Here is a 21,843-nt window from a genome sequence, read left to right as displayed (position 1 = left end):
ACACATTAAACTGATAAAATCGAGCCGAATGTTATTGCCTTTCTTTACTACCTCTCCTTATTGAATTTCATTCCTAGCTCTCCCTATTACTAAATATTAATAATCACTAGTTTTAATTAGCTTATTGGATTGTAAAAATTTGCGGCTCGAATCAACAACCTAATCTTTTGTAGTTGTGCAGATTATCATTGCACCAACGAAGGCTTGATCAATGTCTTCTAATTTCGATCCGAACACTTGTCTGTTAACTGCGCTCTGACACTTTCCTGAAGACAAACTGTGCATTCATAAGTATCATCTCAAACTCTCGTTTAAACCATATTTAAATTACTACTGCGTAACTCGGATGTTTCTCAGCCTTCTCATCATAAGCCGGGTTTGGGAGGTGCTTGACACCCTAAACAACCTCGAGAGGGGGGGGGAGGTATGACGATCGACCCATCGTTGCCTCCGTCTCTTCTTTTGAGGAAGGTGATTCCAAAGCCTTTAATAACGCTTAAAAAGCATGGAAATCCACTTCGATAGAAAAAAGGAAGAAAAAAAAAAAGAAAGAAATCAGGAAGAAACTGGGTGGGGATTCTTGGAGAGGAAATTTGACGTCTGGATATCTAGGCGATCAAGGACATCATTTGTCACTATCAGTCCCGCCCAGTTAATTCGAATCTTAGGGAGCGGTAATTTTATGGGTAAACACAAAAAGCTCGATGCTTGTCAGCCAGAACAAGGGTTGGGTGCAGAAATCTGAATGCAGTTTCTTGCCGATCCTTTGTGCGCGTATGTAAGCAAGTATACTAACTGTTGGCCTGTTAAACATTCTCGCTAAGTATTTTTGAAGGAGTATTCTTCATGGGAAGAATAGTATATTAACGTAATTAAACATAAATAAACTATGTGACATTAAAAAGAGGTTATCTGCATGTAGCATAATAAATTAAAACCTGTCAGGCAGTCATTAATTTATTTTTATTTGAAATTTGTTTGCCGAGTAAAACGTCGGCTGGATAAATCATTTTTTACTGTTTATATATGCATTGTTAATTAGGCTTTTCGAGTAATTTGTCTTAGCAGATAGTTATATTTTCTTGCAACCTATTTATCTGTCCGAGGATTTTGACACTTTGAAATACGCAATTTGGCTTATTCATTAGCTGTGCATTAGTATTAAAGTGCATTATTTGAATCTTCATATCACAGATAAGTATTGTTCTTCAGGTATACAATTTTGAAAAATCTATTTTATATTAACATTGATAGAAAGATATATGAATGTTGAAATTTGGCTTTAGTTTTCTGCTTCTTCAAAGAGCAGAAATACTTTTCTTAATCCAATGACAGGCACTTGCCTATTCAGCATTGGCCACTCCTGAAGCCGGAAATGGTGGCCATTTTATTGTGGAGGCACCTCATAGGTGGCCGTCTTGCCTCCTATGAAGAGACGGACAGTTACAGTCATGCCTTCTGTGGGATTCGAACCCGTGCCCTCCGGTACAGTAGTCGGCTCCCCTAATCACTCTACAGGCTGCGCCGCTAAATATTAGGCGCCATACACGGGAATTTTTACTTTATATAAAGAGGTGACATACGTTACAAATGTGAACGTAACTGTTTATCCAACGAAAAATGAATCAAAGTAAACAAAAATTATGAGATAAGGCTTTTAAAACCTCTAGCAAGAACTATACTGGAATCGATTTGATTAACCTCAGTTTACTAATATTGGTGAATTCAAGGAAACCCGAATCACCAAATGGAGAAGTCTTTTGGATAATTCTAAAGATTAAAAGAATAACTGAGAAACGATGAGTCATAAACTATGGAAAATTCACTTCTTCCGTCTTTTCTGAATAAGGTTTTAGATATGTCGATTCAAACTTTTAACGCTATATTCTTTTAGTCAAAATTTTAACGTTTTCTTAGTTTGGATTAGACATATGAATAACTGGTTTTCTTAGCAATTGCAGTGGAATAGTAAGTTATTGACATTTATAAATTAGAAAATGTTATCATGTCTTATAATAAATGGCACGATTCTAGCTCTAGCATAATGAGAATGTTTGACTTTTTCTGGATTTCCTAAAGATAAGTATAGAATTTATTAATTTATTATAGTAAAGCATATAGTTGGTATATAGCTTGAAAAGAATACATTCTTTGAAAATATTTTAAATAATTTGTGTGAAAAACCACAAAAATATTGAGATAAACATATCATTCCAAAAATCTTACCAAAAATAGAAAGCGAGTTTATTTGCAAGAGGTTTGTCTATACGTAGGAAAAACCTGAATGAAAAAGTTTGTAATTCCTATTTGAAACGGACCCTCTAAAAGCATTTCACTCACACAATGTATTTCGCATTGAAAATAAAAGACATAATGTCTTTCTGAAAGTCTTTAAGATTGTACTTTGTTATCTTTCTTGGCATTGGTTAAATCTATGGATTACACCAACCCCAAAACTGGATATCGTAATTTTATATCAATAGTTCGATTCCGAAAATCCCTTTCAGCATCATCCACTTAGATAGACATTTTGCATTTTTACGACTGCGATTATAAGATGATAGATTTTTAAAAAATGAAAGTGAAAATAGGAAAATGAATGATGATATCCGTCGAGAGGATGGTGGCATAAATGTGGTTACACGTACAAAATCGTTTACAAGGAATAATGTATGAATTTCCATCATCCATGCGTAGCCTAATTTCCCCTTCTTTAAAGATTAGAAATGTTGACTGAAGTTCCGCACGAATTGGTAGGTCCGTTCGTTTAAGCTAGGCTTTTAAAAGTCAGTGAGATGTTTCTTATCGTATAATAAATGATTTCCCGATTTCTATCATCTACACAGTATTTCGTTAAAGTTGTGCTCGGAATTCTTAACCAGGTAATTACTAAATATTAATTCATATGTTTTTAATTATTAATTTGTAATCAATAATTATAAATATCTTAACTGAATGAACATAGGAATTTAAAATGTGCAAGATAAAAAGATTCGCTATTAATCAAGATTTAAGTTTAGTTAATTCCAAACAGCTGGTTTTATATGCTTGTTATAAATAGAAAACTTTTAATTTTCTGCTCTGAATCTATAGTTTTTCCGTGTGAAAATTATTCTTTACTTTAATCATAAGCAAACCAACTAACAAGCATTTTTTTAAGTATATACTTCTAAAAATTGAAGTAAGTTTATGACGTTATAAATCCATTCTATGGACAATTACAAAAAGATTCTCTTCATCAGGTAGTATCAGCGTATGGATTTGGTTTCGGACGTACAAGGTCAAATTGTTTGCCACTGAAGTTGTATCTAATTTTAGACACTGATTTATGAATGGATAGCAAAGCCTTCCGTATCCTTTTTTAAACATCTTATTTCATATGAATGTTTTAGGCTCATATATATAGAAAATAGGAGACGTATTTTATTCATTTATTTTTTAAAGCCTTTTTCAGATAAATGGGCGCATGAAACGTAATAATTCAGGCATTATTAAAAGTTATTTCATGTTTTAAAAGATTAGCTCGTCTTCTTGTTATCGGTTCAGTCCAGATTTATGTGATCTTAAAATTGGCATATAAAACTGCAGTCAACAACAGAAACAATAAAAAATAAAAGATGATAAAATTATTAAAGAAAAATTCTGAAGCTTTCACATTTTATATTACGTCCAAAGGAGCTTTTTTTCATTCACACATACATACACGATTCGTGAGCGTTTGGGCTAAAATACTAAAAAACAGTATACTTTTAGTATTTCTGATAGTCTCGCGCGCTGGAGCTAAAAATTCTTTATTCCGGGCAGTGTGTTGTCACTGATAGCGTTGAAATCATTTAGTTTCTTAATTAAAAATTCTTTAAAGATTAACATTAAATAGATAATAAGAAGGATTGGAAATTCAAGATTCGGTTTTCCGGGTACGCATATTCGGGTGGAAAGGGCTATCACAGACAGTATGTATACGTATTTAATACAACTTCGGTTATTAATTGGGCTCATTTTTAGTTTTTTTCTATTATATCTAGATTATTGAAAAGCTTATATATTACATACAGAAAGGACTATCATTTGTAGATTAATAAAACCATAAGAGTATTAATTTTGCCTAGGCGTCTATTTTTGAATAAAACAAGCATGATGAATAGAGTTTTTTCAGTAGCCGATTTTACGTAAAAGCTGTCATTTACTAAAGCAACTATATAGCTAATTAAACTATATAGTAATTTAAACTATATAGCTATTTTGTGATTTAACTTGAAGAATTAAGAGTATTTAAAACTTTAAGGCGAAAACTCATTTTATTTCTGCCTATATATTTTTGTGAAGTTTCCCCATCTCTCTTTAATGTTATTTGATTTCAAAAGAGAAATTCTCAGGCCAGTAATGAGTTATCTGAATATCTGAGTTATATGAAAGCTCTCAGTTATCTGAACTTAAATTTGTTAAGTAGCTTTCTTTCTTTTTCCCTTTCTCTTTTTTTCTTCTTCTCTTTCTTTCTTTTTCAATGAATCTCTATATATCCTTGCCAAAATTCCTTTATGAACGTGGACAGCAACTCTTTTCTTTCTACACGAAAGTTTGTGAGACACGATGCTGTTCTGTTATATTGTTCGCTGCACTGTGTCATTTACTTAGAGTCAAGATGGTTGACTTACAATCTTAGAAGTTTTCTGAAATTATGAATTTTCTTTTTGGCCCTTTCGTCGATTTTTATTACATATCTTTGGGCATTTTTAAGATAATGCTTTAGGGCGTACGTTTAGCATGATAAACATTACTCGCAATTTCTTGCAATAATTTGGATTTTCGAACAAGGAAAAAACTCGATACGTTTAATTTATCTTCTGCATCGAAATAACTTAAATCAACTGTTGAAATCATTAGCATTCGACTATTTCAAGGAAGAAATACGTTCCTTATTAAGTTGACAGCCTGAAATTTCCTTCCCGGATCTTTGATTTGAAAGTATAGCAGCTGTAATTAATGCTGTGTTTTTCAGATTAATGCAAGGAATGTATACTGCAGTAGACCAAGGGATAGGCAGCTGTTCCGCTGCGCTATCAGATTTTATTACCTATCCCGTGAAAAATAGATTACATAGCACAAACATCCTAAATAGTACGAATGAATGATCGAAATCAAAAACTCGTAAATAAATTAAAAATAGGCTTAATTTTACTTGCCCTAAAAAGGAGAATTAAACTATCCAAATATCTGCACCCCAAATAATTGCAGTTCTAGTCTATTTTTGTTTTGTGTGCTGTCATTTTATTAAAAGTTTAAATTACGTAATTTTTATAAAGTAACAATTTTATTAATGTGTTCTGTTATTAGCACATCAAATATACATTTGTTCCTATAATGTTATTTGGTATATATAGGTTTCCGATGTAAGAGGACTATTGCCTAAAATTACGAGTAAATGATTTGATTTCAAAAAAGAGCTCGTGGACATCTTTCAGCAGAAAAGGAATTTTTTCAGTTTCATATATATATATATATAAATAAGAGCATTCCGTTAAAATTGTAGATATATCGGGATCAAAAATTCAGTTTTATAATGCATATACTAGATGTAGATGGATACATATATTAGGTTTGCATTAAATATATATATATATATTTAAAATAATTGTTTTGTAATTATATATATATGTGTGTGTGTATGTGTGCACACACACTTACATATGCAATATTGTATTTTTATATTTACTACATTACAAGGGAGTATATTTTGAGGGTAAAGCTGAGAGTGAGATAGAATCTCTAAATAAAATAATTAGATAAATTAGTTTACAAAGCAACTTATAATGTCCTTTAGGCATTTTGATACAAGAAAAATGCACTATAGAAAACAAACCACATTTAGAAGGTAGAATTACATCTCATTCTATTCTTTCGAGAAACTGCTTTTTTGAATGTTTCATCAGATGTTAATCAACAATTCAATATGCTTATAATTTTCTGTTTGCATTTTAATGTTAAACTTCAAAGCGAATGTCAATGCCCTACGTTCCTCGTCTCTTGCATGATGCTGATCAGCAACTTTTCTACATATTTGCTACTACTATACGAATTTTTTCTCCTTCCGTTTTTTCGAACCAACCCCAGCGGTAAGCTGGTTATATATTATTATCCTTCTTGAAAATAGTGCAAGGCACATATTTGTCCCTCATTATCATCATTACGAAGAACTTTCTAATACCTTAATTATACATGACGTGAAGATTGCTAATTCTTCACGTTACACCGATACCTTTATCCCCTCACGGAAAGAAAGGAAGAAAAAATTTAAACTCACTTAAATCTGAAGTGTTTTTGTTAGGTTTTTCTGGCTGTTAAAAAACAGCCGAGTGCATAACGAGTGTGGAAGCAACGTCGAATATGGTGAAGAACAAGCCATTAAAGCTGATTAATGTGGGTATTAGGCTGGGGAAAAAATTAATCCCTTTGTCCCTATCGCTGATAGCAGGCGCTCTTATGCACTCGATCATTTGTTGTGGAGGTTATCGTTGGACCGATGAACTGACATTTTTACTGATATTCGACGCCTGCCGGGGCTTTCCAACAAATAAATTTAGCCTGAAAAGTGAAAAAAAATATTAAAAAATAGAATTGATATAACTAACTCGAAAATGTTTCATTTACAGGTACTATACGATGACTCTGCAGAGCATTAAATTATACTTGTAAAAGGTAGCTTTGCAACATTTTTAGAAAGTTTCTCGTGATGTCATCTATTTCGAGCTGTTTATCAAATGAGCATCTATATATAGAGAGAGATGAGAGAGATTTAGAAAGAGCAATAGTGATAATCTCAGCTCTTCGATGAGTAGAGTGGTTGTCCGTAAATGAAAATTCTGAATCTTGTTTTAGACTGAAAATAAAAAAAAAGAATTTGTATGATTAGAAAAGAAATAAGAAAAAGAAAAAAATGCAAATTGCAATCTGGTCTTCATATTAAAGATCCAGTTTGTTACTGAAGCAGTTTTAAGCTAAATAGTTAAAGAACGCTAGCTTAAGAAAAATCATGTGTTTAAAATTAAATGTTGGAAATATTTATACCCATCCTTTGTAATAAAAACGTCAGATTAAAAAAAAATGTAAAATTTCCAGATTTCAACTATATTATAATGAAACATCCCCAAGAACTTATTATTAAATTTAAAGTTTAAAAAATGTAATCAAAAATTAAAAATAATACAATTCTTTATATTTTAATCAAAAATTTAAGTTTTAAAAATTATATCCAGCGGCTGAACGTTAAAGTCTTTGAACACCGGAAGTCCAGGTTTCTAATTCCTAGGAACGGGCTGGTTGCAGGGGCGTTTGCATGATTTTCCCATTTGTGACATGTATACGTGCTAGTTTCCCTTGGAAAGTCCTCCTCGAAGACATGCCTTCCCTTAGGCAGATAATCCTTGAGTCATAATTAAATAAACGTAAAACATTTAAAATTTAAAGAACTGCAATCTGATCATGATGTACCGGTATCAACTTTAATAGTATTTGAAACAACTTTAAGATAATTAGTTACGGTAGGCTTATTGGTTTAAATATTAGTCTTTCAAGAATTAAAGATATAGAGCATAAAATCATGTATTTAAAATGAGCTGTTTAAATGGCAAAGCGAAATAGGAAAAAAAATTGCTACATTATTTTACGCAAAGTAACTTCCATGAAAATGTTTGCACTTATTTGACAATGGAAAGACTAACTATTGAAGACGCAACTGCGCATTTGTTTCATGGATTTTGGTTTTCATGGGTCATGCGCATAAGGTTTTAGGTTTTGAAATAAGTATTTCTCTCCAGCCGCAAAACTTTTCCCGGGATGATAAATGGGCGAATTGAAAACAGTACGACATTTTCTCCTAGTTGATTTAAGGACATCTTTTCGAATTTTCTTTCTAGAAGTTAATAGGGGGAGTGGAAAGGATGGAAGAGAAAAAAAAACTTGCTAGGTTATTCTTTCCTCATAAGTTAACGACACAAGAAGAATATTTCCGTGATTCAATAAAGATAAAATTTAGTTATTCATTCATCACAAAAAAGGAATATCGCAACAAAGCGAATGACATGAGTCACCAGGTTTCTCAATACTTTCAAAAATCCTGTGTATGCCTGTGCATATTATAGCGTACCAGACAGTTAGTTCATTTCGGTTTAACATTTGTGTATTTTTTGGGAAACATTTCTAGTTTACTTTGGTAGCATTTTCTTTCAGCATAGATAACTATTTCATATAAGAGGTCTCGTTTTCAGCTTGTTACGGATATTCGATGAACATATATATATTTTTTTTTTCTCTCAGAGTAATCTATATTACTGAAATCTGTGCGCGTCATACCATTCATTGACTTATATCATATTCATTTTCACATACCTTTATTTGCATGATATATCTATAACTTATGTACATTTTGTAATTTTTTTTAATCAATAGCGAAATTTTTAGTTGTCGTTCAAATTTTATATTTTTTTAAAGAGTTAAGTTTTGGATATCGGTGAATGATGATTTGAATATTGCCCACTTATTCTTCGAAAGAGTTTCATGCTTTTATTTCCAGTCCTAAACGTGTTAATTAGATCAAACTTATTTAATCTCATTTTAGAAAATATCCGCAATCGCTGTGTAGCGAGGAGCATTGTAAAAATGGAGTATTGCATGATAAATAGGATTTTCCAGATTTTTTGGGGAGGCAATCTTTTATTTTGAACCCTGCATGCGGTAACAAAACGAACGCTGCTGGACTTTTTAAATAATATTTAAAAACGGGTCTGGCTGCTTCGCTGCATCAAATAATGATTTCAGATGCTTTAGAGCATTCCGTAATAACTAATCACCCACTAAAGCCAAATAAAAGCATTTTAAAGACTGGTGCTGCCATCTGCAATCAAAACTTAACATTTTAAGAGGAATAAAATGCTGTGCTAATTCGGAGATCGAACTCGGTGTATCAGAAATTTATCTTCTCTGAGTCTTATCTTATGAGACGATAAAACTACACGTAATATGGCATTGTGAAGCAGTTATTTTGAAATAAGGTGTTAACATTACAGAAACAGATGTATGTTGCTTAAACGATCTGCACTAAACATTCATATTTATCAAGATTTTATATTAGATATAGTGCTTTCAGTCAATGGATTTAGTAACACAGGATAAATAATTTAAGGCTGGCTTTTATCAGTTATCTTTCCGATGTTCTTGACTGGGAACATTAACAAAAATTATTTCAATAAACTATTCTTCGCTGAAATTCGTTTATTTCATTTTCGACTTGTGACAAGCTGGTTGATGCTAAGAATAATTTAATTCAACAAAAATGTAGTATATTATCTTTTAATTATATACTAGAGAAGTATTTATTGTTCATATTGTATATATACATTTTCGCCCATTTTTTTATTTCTGGAGTCGAAATCATTAAAATGAAAATTAATTGAACTTAAAAAAAATTAAAATGTTCACATAGTATTTTAATTGATTTTATAGTAACTACCGCATTTTTAAATGTGCAGTACAAACGAATTTATTTGTATGTGAGATAAGTGTACGTATTTTCAGAAGGGAATGTGTAAAAAAATTAGATAGAATCCCCTTCCCTTCGTAATAATAATATTTTTCTTCTGATTATGTAGTAATGAGAAACAAAATAAAAAAGAAAGAAAAATAAGTTAAAAAAGTTAAAAAGAAAGAGAAATGCTAAATCAAAATTCCAACTGGGCTAAATTTTTAATATAAGTAATTAACATTGATAGGTTTTGATTTTACTATTTAGTGCATAAATGTTATCATTTGAACGTAATGGTATATATTAAAGTTATATTAGTATCTAGATATCGGTCTTATTTAAACTGATTTTAAAAAGTATTTTTACTTTTCTTCCCCCCCCCCTCCAAATGCTTGCAAATGGTTCTTTCCTCCATGAAGAACATTCCTGAGGTAGTAAAATAAGGATAATAAAAATTTCTGAAAAATATAATTTAAAAATTTAATCTTTTCAGAAATATACACGTTAAATTAACTTTAGTTTGAAAAACAGTTTTGATAAACCAGCATAGTGTAGCGAAGAAATTAAATAAATTAATGATGTTTTTTCATATTTTTATTCGCACCGAGCTGTTTCTTAGTTCTTAACTCCAGTAGAATTTAATTCTAAGAGAGAGATAAAATTTTAAGTAAGTTTAGTAAATAAATTCTTTGTTTGTTTGTTTTTCAATTTTTATTTTATTTACATATTTTTGTTGATGATTTTATAGCACGAAGAAAACATGAAATTGATGTTTTAGCTGGTTACTTTACATATCTTTATACATTATCGTCATTTATAAAAGCTTTTTAAAAGCTTCTGCGGTCTAAGCTTGCTTTTAGACGTATTGCTCTAAATGTTCACTAATTATATGGAACTTCAGATATAAAAATTTACGCATTTCAGTAATACTGTATTTGTTAAAAAGAAGAAACGCTTTGGTTTTTTTCTGATATTTTGCTTTTTTTAAAACTAAGTATTATCACCTTAGATTTTACTATCATACAAAACAATATCAAGCACTAAAATTGAATTGATTACATTTTTGTACGCTTATATATAAGTTTGCTAGCACTACATTAATTTTAGAGCACTACATTAGCACATTTAGAGCACTACATTAATTTTATTCGATATTTTATACACATCAGTTAGTAATCATGGACTATATTACAGTGGAGGAAATTCTTAAATCTCATAGTTTGGGTTTTAATTTTATGGAAAAAGTAAACTCTGTAATCGTGAATTATTCGAAGTCAAAACTTAGTTGAATTAACCATTTTTTATTTGTCTAGTTAGAATTTGTTACAAGAATGGATATAGGAAAATCAGCAATCCTTAAAATTTTCAACTTAAGCCAACAGAAACACACACACACACACACACACACACACACACACAAAAAAAAAAAGTGTGTAGAACATCTAGGCTGAGATAGCTAGTCGACAATGAAAAATGGTTTTAAGTTCGTACGTAAGTGTACAAAATTGTAAAACCCTAGCCGTAAACGGAATACACTGGAAAAACATTCAGAAGATAGTCCTGTTTAGGGTTGTTGGAATGATACATTCTGCGATTATCACATGTCTTCATATTTATTAATAAGCTTGGTTAACATGATCTTGAATAATTTAGAGAAAGCGCATTTAAAATAGTGACGTTTTAACTTAAAATGATTTACTAATAATAATATTAAAACAGTTTTTGTTATAAAATAGGTCTGTAGTTTTGCATTGTCTTTATTTTATTAAATCACTTGCCAGACTTTCATGTTCTTTGTTCTCAATTTTAACCAGACTACAGATCCGAGTCTGCATCCGATTCATTTTTCTCGCTTGCTTCTTTCTGTTGCTGAGATCATTCATTTTTGCTATGATGAAATCATGCTATTTATTCAAAGGAACTCTGCTATCTTTTCAGCCGGAATTATTGTAATTTCGAGAAGTGCCCTTTCTGCAGCATTAAAAAATAAAGAAGTAAAATAAAACAAACGTTTTTACAATCTACACCACATGACCCCAAAAAATGTATTAAACCTAGACATCGCAAAACGTTGTTTGTTTCAATATATTATTCGAAATATAAATGAAAAGGAAATATATTTCTAAACAATAATCACATTATTATACTTAGAACCTTTATTCTAAAATTGATATTTCTTATAAAATTTATATTATAAAATTGATACTTCTTATAAAATTGATATCTCTTATAAATGGAGGAAAAGATTTTTGTAATATAGTATTCAGATTATAATATTCGCTTTACTTAAATTAAAATATATTGAATGATGCTATTTCTCTTCTAGCAGTAGTCTCAAGTTTTACTATGACTTAATTTTCGATTTTTGTTTTGTTTTATGTTTAACGCTTGCTTTTTGTTTTTGCTTTTTTTTGTTCAGTGCTTAAAAAAATGCTTTTCTTATGCCAATTGTGATTATGTGATTATGTCAATTCTTATGTCAACTGTGACCGACTCTTGTGTCAAATGTAACTCTTGATATCTTTGTATGTATAGCGTATTAAATGCATTCATATAATGCTTCGTACTTACGTAATTAAACATTTTATTGACGCCTAGTTAATGATATTTCCATTTGGTACTTTTTCTCTCTCATTAAGTTAAAAAAAAAGGTTAAAAAGTAAAAAAGAAAAATGGAAAACTTATCGGACTCCCTTCTCACACAGGGAGATATTATATGTGAAAATCAGTTATTACTGTATTTTGAAACGGAGAAATTGAAATTTCTATTCATTTTTCATTTGCACTTAAATATTTGTCATATTGTACTTATTTGTTGCATTATACTTATCAATACTTTCTGAAGACCAGTTTATTATGTTTGAAATTAAAGGCTATCCTGTTCAGTCTATTGCCTTTTATTATCTTCTATTAAGACTAATTAATTTGATGGCTGATTTCACTTTTACAAGAAATGAAGGTTCTTTATATCCTTTTGGCGTGACTCAAAAACTAATTTATACTGTAAAATAGTGTTAATTCTTTGCATGAAACTCACGTATTTGAGCAAAGACTTTCAACATCATTACTTTCACTGAATTTTTCCTTTTTCCGAAGCCGCGATCTATCCAAACACCTGCAGCTGGCGAACTGAGACAATATCTCCATCCTACTCACTATGAGCGTCACAAACGAGCTCTCTGAAAGTTTTTCTACGTTTTTTCCACCCTGTACTATAAAAAAGGGATAATCTCGGTGCGCCCGGAGAGGGTGGGTTTCGGGGAGATAAAAAAAAATGAAAACAGGATTGAAAATGAAGAAATGAAAGAGAAAAAAAAGGAGTTGCGTCTTCCTTGGTCCAAACCTTCCACCTCCTTTGCCATTTCGACCGTTTTCGTCATTTCGTGTTATTTTTCTTGGATCTGAGAACATCAGTCGCAGTGCTGCGGAGGGGCATACCAAAATGCTTACCTACGCCTAACGAGTTTCAATATCCTCTCCTTCTCTTATGGCCATAAGGCTGTTGAGTTTTTTTTCTCCCTTCCTCAGATTTGGCTAGTGCGATCATAATGCGTCACCCTGCTGATGTCCAATATGAAAGTTGGAAGAATGCATAAAGTGGAATAGTTTTGCATCAATCTTTTGCATTGGTAAAAATGACTTTTAAAAACTGCATTAAGTTTAGTACACTGAATGTCTGAAATTGAATGCAAACCTTTCAAATAGTAATGAAATTTTATGTTAGCATAATTTCTTTAATTGCACTATTTCCTGATATAATGTTGCTTCTCATACCGCAATTTCTGATATTACGCATGTGTTGATTAAGACCTTGTGAAAATAACGCGGCCCTGGATTAAGGCAGTCAACAACAAATTAATTATTTTTCAGTAGTGTGAAATTACTTTCTTTTGAATAATGCGTTCTCAAATTAACATCCCTAGTTGCCTATTAGGTCTTTTGAAACTGCGGTATTCTGATGATAAATACAAATGAAACAATACTAAACATTAAAAAAAAGTAATGGAATTACAAAAGCACAATTTTGTGCTAAGACTTTCATCTCTTCAGCAGCTGAAAAATTCCTTTTCAAAAATACTTACATTTATTCATAAAAAAATTACTGAGGAGCTGTTTGATAGTCTCAAAAGAAAAGAACCCCCAATCATTCAAAAAATTCAAAGTGACTTGAAGAGATGTACATCTAAGTGGACAACGTTTAGTAAATATCGGGAGTAACACAAAACATCCCAGCCATATTCCATAAATCTTTCTCTGGCATTCATCGAAATGTGGGATCAAGCGTTGTCATGATCGAAGTCAACTCATCGAAAACTCGGCAGTTCTGGGTACTTTGCGCCAACTTCGGCTTTTAAACCTACCATTTGAGAAAAGTTCTTTTTCGAATTTATAGCTGGATTTGGTGACAGCAGTTTATAGTATACAATTTTTTTGTAGTCTGAACACCGGTAATTCTAACCTAGGTTCAATTCCAGGCAAACGCCCTGGCTGCATGGGCATTTTCGTGGTTTTCCAGATGTGTACGAACCAGTTTCCGTCCTCTACGAAGGCATCCATTCCCTTAGGCAGATAGCCCTAGTGTGCTTTGTCATAATCAACTAAAATCAAAAACCTTTGTAGTCTGATCACGCAAAAGTTCTATCTCGATGCTACTAAAGGAGGTTCTTTTGACGTACACCATGATCTTTTTCTTCTAACTTTACTTCATAGTATTCATTTCTAATAATCCATTAAAAAAAGGAATTTTTGAAAGTTTATAAAACACGTTAAAAAGTAATTTAAATTAAAATAAATACATATATATTTTTCAAATTTCGGAAAGAAGGGTTGGGGGAATGGTCTTTTAGCAATGGTGAAAGGGGTGCATGAGACAAAATAGGTTACAAACTACTGATATATATATAGTGCTTTTATTTTTTTAGATCCGAATTCTATAAATTCGAGTTAATCATAGTTTAACTTTCTAGAATTATATCTTCTGAGGATACGCACGCACATATATATACAACCGTCATCATACGCTGCTAGGTGATGCTGTTCCCGAAGGCGCTGATCTGATTTTTCGTTTGACCAGTATTCGATTTGAGAAAACATACAACATAAAAAATAGAATTGTATAAAATGTTGCCCGTCGAGGGGCAAAAAATTAAAATATTGGAGATAGTGGTTCCACGTTTTCATCGAACATTCAGGGTTTTGTAGAATTAAGGAATCCTGAGTTGCTGAATGAGTTGTTTCTGCTGGCGTTGAAGTACGAAAACAGAAAAGTTATGCAAAGTACTACCTTGTGTTAATTTAATGTTTGATAATTTTCGGAGTATTTTCGAAATGTACAACGTGTTTGCCTAAAGGAACATACTTGCTGTAAGTGAAACATAAACTTAAATGGTTCTTTCCTTGAATGTAACACATGAACAGAATATATCAGCCTATGACGTGTGAGGAAATATGATAAAAATGAATAACAGGTGATTAGCTAGACTGATATGTCAGCAGGTACTTTCCTGCAACAATTCTATGCGATACGTCATATTAATGCTGTCCAGGACACTTTGCTGAATTTCTATTCCCATTCTAATCTTCGACAACTATTTTCCAGGTCAGGCTTCTGTATTTCAAACTGCCGCACCATGCTGGAGAGCATTAAGGCAACTGGCCACGGCAATAACCAGGACGACACACTCCGTATAAGCACATAAAGGGAGGACACACAGTTTTCACGCATTTATTGGCTTCTATCGCGGGATTATATAGCGTTGAACATTTCATCTCACTGCGAAGCCGCAAAGAAGAATGCAAATTTCTCAACACCTTAAGATAATCTCTGGGCATTTCCCTCTCCGTCAACTTAATGACACTAACGGCCCTCACCCCTGTCCGAGATCCTTGGAGAGATCGGCGGCAAAGCACTTAGAGTAACACAGACCCCAGAGCGTCACCAGTCGTCAATTTGCTACTTACGAGTTGCTCATGCTGCCCGTCGCAGAGGGACATTACCCGGGACGCCACCTCGGGCTACTACAACTCTAGGACCTTCCAGACCCATGGGGAAGGGCTGGCCAGTAAGTGACCTTTCTGGGCCTGCAGAACCACAAGGTTCGTAATTTGTATACTCCCGTAGCCGAGACCGCCTAGATACAGATCCTAGCCAGTAGCTTCTCAGAGTTCTCTACGTTGACCCTCGGGGAGGGGAGCGGAGTTCTCAACAGCTTGTACGGATCTTTTTCCTTCCTTATAGCTTCTTTCTAAGTGTAATTCGAAAGCACGTTCGGAGTTTGAATCCCGGCGAACGCATTGATTTTCCGTGTTTCCTGCTTCGAAATTAAACTAATTACTGTATAACTTAAAGGATTTAAAATTTCTTAAAATCGCGTTCTGATATTTTCGCAGCTTTAGTTATCCATTCGTGTACCTAAGCGTTGAAGGGAAATAAATAATATTTAGGCTGCTGAAGTAAATTTTGTGATAAGTCAGATTATTTGAATTACCTAAGCGGTCTTTAGAGAACAGAACAGAAAGTAAGCCATTCGCATTTCCAGAATACTGAAACTAATGTGAATAAAGTTAATATTATTGTCGAAGAAGATTACTGTATTTTTATTTAAATGTTTTTAATTGCAACGTCTTGTATTTTAGGGCAACAGTACCATCTACGAGCTTTTGCTTCAGCCTTCGGTCAAAGGTCTCCTTTCCTCGATCCTCGGTTGGTAGATCCTCTGAGGGAATGGGAACATATGAGGAGAAAAACAGCTGAACAATGGGCAATGGATCTGCCCATGAGGATACCAGGGCCTCATGGCGGTAAGTCATGCCTTCTGTTTTTCATTCACAGTTTTTATAACGTAAAATAAAATTAACTGATTTTCCATAATAAGACTATTATGAAATTCCTATGTTAATTCCTGGATACAATTACTATTTATAGTTTGAAATTATCTCCTTCCTTTTTGCATGACATCGAGGTGTAACGGCTAGAACACTCGGCGTGTATTCGAGAGGTCCAGGTTCGAGCCCGGCGATGAAAATGCGCATTTTTAACATCTCTTGTTTCACAAAAATACCCTTATGTCTCTACAAACAGAACTTTAATTTTATTTTTAATTTTCACCAATTTTATTCATATATATGTTACGCGAGGCAAAAGACAACAGTGAAGTGAGTAAAGCACGTGCCTCACATGAAAGACTAACTAGGGTACAAAAAGTAGTAATACATTAAAAAAATATAAATCTTCAGATTTAGGCAGTTCTTAGTTGAACAGCTCTAAGTTCATCATATCAATGATGCAGGTGTTTTAGTAAGGTGACTTATCCAACTTTTTTGGCGTTTAACGTTTTGTCTTTTTAATTTTATTTTCTAAATAAATTAAATAAAACTTTCTTCGCACTTACACCGCATAAATTTCAACAGCAAAATCGCAAAATATTTAAAAACAGCACATATTTAGAATTTTCACTAGAGTGTTCAGTGTTGCCATACCTTCTTTTATGTTAGTTAAGTTATTCCTTTAAAAATAATGCATTTGGTAGCAATATCCTTTTATTTGAAAAGTGATATAGACACAAAAATGAGACGGTCAAAAAGGGTTTTATTTAAGAGCATTAAGAAGATGAGATTTTCCTTCGCGGTAAATTCCGAATCTTCAAGTACGAAGGATGGCATACAAATAAACATGTTAATTCGCTTGATTTTTTAAATCTGAAAATAAAGATTCAGTCAGGAAGTACGGGGGTGATCAGCTTATTTCCCTATCAACTTACTATTACTTATTTTTCTCTCAGATTCGCAGTTTTTTTATCCAATTCATCTTCCGTTGCTAATTGATGATGAGGTAATGATAGAGTAGGAACATTATGCATTATTAATCTTGCCTTAAAAACGTTAAAACAATATGTATGAAAGACCAAAATATCTGTTAAAACTGAAAAACCTTTTTTTTTCCTTCCTTCTCCCTTAACAGAAGTCTAGAAGTAGAAAGTGAAAAGTCATTAAGAGGAGAAAAATTCAGCGTTTAGTATATCCAAACGATTTTTAACACGTAGAACTTTCATTTACAGGGACGACATGAAAATATAATATTGTCATCACAAAATAAAATGCTCGCATTTCCTTTTTGCTTGTCGCCTTTTTGAAAGGAAACCTTAATTTAGCAACTTCACTGTAGAATTAATTAGCCAACTTATGTAAGAATAATTTTAAAATATCAATCTTGATCCGTTCTCCAGTAAATGAACTGAGTAGATTTTGAATGAACATTGTGAGCTTTAAATTTGAAAATAAATACATTAAACAAAATAAATCTATATATTCATTTTTCGTCTCATTTAATAAAGGTTCCAAAACATCTGTATCGTCTATTTTCTATGACAGCGAAATGTCGCGAGCATAGAGTTTGGCTGATAGCTCATTGTGGAATAAATGCAATGTGCTTAAAAGCTTAGGTCAAATGTGTTAAAGTAAATACTATATCGTTATTTTTCTATTATAAATACTATTCCTATTATAAATACTATTTATATTATAAGTACTATATCATTATTTTTCGAAACTAAACTCATCATAGTTTTTCATTAATCAAAATAGTGTTACTTTTGGCATTACGCTATTATTTCATTTGCATCAAGTCTCTGAGAATACAGAGAATATGGAATACTTGCAAATTTTGAATTCTAGTGCTATCAGAATTCTAATTAACGTTTTACGATAAGAAATACATATCATAGGTTTTAAAGCACCTCCACGCACCCCTGCAGTATGATTCTCATAAAAACGCGAATCTAGAAGGATACCAGTCAACCACCCATATTTTATGTTCAAGACATCCCCTTCTATATGCCATATTTGTATTCAGTGGCAAGCCATTCTAGACAAGATCTTTTTACTTCAATAAAAATGTTTTCGTTATTCTTACAAATACAATTATTTCCTTCGACGAACTTTCACAACGTATTACATCTGTATTTCCTCAGCAGATATCTGTTTATTTCACTATAGCTGTCGAAACTGAGGTAGTAATCTCTTCCAGCGACGTATTTCAATTCTTTTGGCGTCTTCAACTCCCGCAAGAATTGTGCAAGAATGAAACAATCTTCGTAAGAAGGTTAGCCAGAATGCACCGCACAATATTCACTCAGAAATCTCTGGAGAGTGCATATAAACATGACTTTCGAAGACGAGAAAGAAACGGGATTTTTTTGGTTGGCCTTTTTAATATTTTTTATGCTTGAGATGTAGAGAAAATTATGTACATGTATCTAATAACAGAAATAAGCTGAGCATATTCTAACTTTTTTCTTCATTTCATAAGGATATTTCTGCTGGATATGTTTTCGGATTTAATTTGTTCGTTTTGACAATATCTAAATAAAAGGCGTCCTAAGAAGCTTATTTTTCTTCCGAACTTTAAGACCTGAATTCGGCAGAAGCATTATTTGCTAGCGCAGAAGCTTAAGCATATGTATTATGCTGTCTTATAATGAAAGATTAATGCATTACTCTTTGAATTAAATTTATCAAACTTTTCAAATTTAATGTTTGTAATAATTATATATTTATGAACCTATATGTGTACAGACGCTCCCAAATGGTGTTTGTAGACTTATATTTCCTTAAATATTCAATCATAGACATCTAGGGCAATCATTAAATTTTTTTTCAACATGAAGTAGCGAGTTTTATGGAAATAATTTTAACACTGGAGGTAGGTGAGCTTTCTAATCTAATGTTTTATGCATTCTGTATAGAGCAAATGTTCCGATTAATGAAATATTCATTATGCTTTAGTATTGTAACGAATTTGTACTTAAGATAATAATTTTGGTAGAATTATAAGTAAAATTGTTGTATTTCTTTTGCAACACGAAAATCTAAAGAGGAACTATGCCGGAAAAGTAAGAATACAGGGGCAAGTGCATTTAACATTGAGTAAATGGGTATCTCGGCAATTTGGCGAGATATCGCCAAGTTAACAACGGTTTTGGCGACATAATTTGTGGCCGAATTTGGCGACCATTTGGACACATTTTGGTCCGGTCCCGGTATCACCCTAATATATATTCAAATTGAATTAATTAAATTGACCACCGTGTTAGCTGTAACCATAATTCCACTCTCCTATTGCTTTCCAGTAATTTTGAGAAGCAGAAAGTATTAGAAATATGTCGGCGGCCGCTTCAAAACTATCTAAACCTGAAGAGAGATCTGCTCTCAGTTGCTTAGTTGTTGTTGCTGCGTGTTGTTAGTTCCACGTGAACTGAGGTATCCGAGTTAGCTTTCTCTTTAGATACGCTTTGCATTGTCTTGTGTTTAATGTCCTTAGTAGTTTCACACGTAACTACTGATTGTACGCTGTGATACTGTGAACTCTTGTATGAGTATTTCTGCAGAAAATTCCAGAACTTTGGAGTGTTAATTATGATAAAATAAATTTTTATTAACCTATCATCGGGACTGTTACGAACTGTTTCAATCCGCAGGTAATATTATGTTAGATTGATACCAGTACAGAGCTATTAAACATTGAACTGATTAAAATTATTTTTGTAGTTGATAATTTAAAGTGCGAAAAAATACAGAAATTCACTTTGTAATAGACAATAATAGATTGTAATTTATAATAGAATTTTTAATTTAGTTAAAAAATTTGTTTTATTAAAATAAAAAATTGGTTCATCAGTTACTTTTAGATCAAGCGTTCGGCCCGAATGCAATTTCAGTTTTAGAGCACTGACTACAGCTTTCAGCTGCAACATCTTATGGCATTTCGATTTCGATAAAATGTGTATTGAAGAAACTATCTTTATTACGAATTGCAGATGATCACCGATTAGCCTAAATTTTTAGACTTATGTTGATTTTCAACTACAGAAGAAAATTGTTGACATATAATTATATTCCCAAGTTAAGGTATTATTCTTATTTCAAATGTTTATAATTGACGGTATTTATCAATGTTTATAATTGACGATATTATCATTGTTTATAATTGACGGTATTTATCAACGTTTATAATTGACGGTATGTTTATAATTGACGGTATTCATAATTACGGTATTTATCTTTTAACACATACGAAAAAAGTTTATCCAATCTGTATCTTCAAATTTTTTAGTAAGATTTATATCTCAATGTAAATTGATTGTAGGTGTATTGGTAGATTTTCTGGGACGTTACTCATATTTGCTTTTCATGGTAGGAAGAATAATGAAAAGTGAATTCAGAATCATTAAGATATCAAAACCTTTTTCAAGTTCTTACCATAATAAAATATGTCATAGTAATGCTAATGATTTACGGGAAATATATTCGCGGACCTCCTAAAATTGTTTTGGAAATGCATGCGGCCGGTGGGCCACCAGTTTAAGACTACTGACATAAGTAGCGATTCTATAAGTGTATACGACTTCATAAAGATTAATAAATTTTTTACTAATCGGAGTTTTGTTCTTCAGAAACACATAAAAAGTTAAATTCCGTATTTAGACTTCTTTCTCACAATGTGGAAACTATTTTCATGAAATTGTGCTTCCTATTTAAGAGAAATTTTATAACTGGAAGCAGGATCGAAAGGTAAGGTCCTGGTAAAGATAGGCACTTGGCTTCATGTGTGCAAATAGAAGGAGAAACGTATTACATATAAGAAATTAAAGTTAACTGAAAAGGAAAATAAATATGATAAACAAAGTTTGATTTGTTTTCTATGTATTTTCCACTTTCCTCTACGCGAACAGGCACCTTCTAATTAACTTTCCGCAATTTCAGGATCTTGCCCCTACACCAGCACTTTCGAGAACATTCTGGCATGTTACGTAATCGCTACTATAAATGAAGAATTCGCGCCATTTTTGTCAGATTTATTTTCTCTTCCCGCCCGATTAAGACGTTTGCTGCCGCTCTGTCCCTTCTTCTTCCCTTTGCTAGAATAGTTATGAGATCGATAATTTAACTTATTTTAATTTAAATCATTATTGGATATGTAGTTTTGGAGAATCTAAAAGAATAATGATTTGGCATTTGAATTGAATAAACATGTGGAACCAAATCAGCTAATCTCTTCTGTGTCGTCATTTTATGCCAAGCTTTATGTGTGTGCCCGACTGCCAAAATATGACATCTATTTATTTTCTATTTCTATAATTTATTTTCTATATATATTCACTGATACGGGGGTACTACTGCATTACCATTGCTTTATAGAATAAATTGTTTTACCTTATATAGAAATTTAAAATAAGTTATAAATTTTATAATAAAATAGATTAAATCGTTTTACTCTTTTTTTTTTCTTATATATACTTGAAAACTTCACTATGAATGCTAGAACTAAG

At 32.1% G+C, this 21,843-nt stretch overlaps 1 protein-coding gene across 1 annotated transcript in view; it reads left to right on the top strand.

Moving 5' to 3' along the window:
- Positions 1-21,843, top strand: part of LOC118202396 (uncharacterized) — a 258,620-nt gene that overhangs the window by 214,041 nt on the left and 22,736 nt on the right. Inside the window, exon 3 of the mRNA XM_085813904.1 lies at positions 16,154-16,318. Coding sequence (XP_085670030.1) covers positions 16,154-16,318 — 165 coding nt within the window. The remainder of the gene's footprint in view (positions 1-16,153; positions 16,319-21,843) is intronic.

Source organism: Stegodyphus dumicola, chromosome 3 (assembly GCF_044657685.1).
Source record: "Stegodyphus dumicola isolate Sdum_Otavi_A_Nest chromosome 3, ASM4465768v1".
Classification (NCBI taxonomy): Eukaryota; Metazoa; Arthropoda; class Arachnida; order Araneae; family Eresidae; genus Stegodyphus; species Stegodyphus dumicola.
Note: the sequence above shows the minus strand (reverse complement) of the source record. Positions and strands in the feature narration are given on the sequence as shown.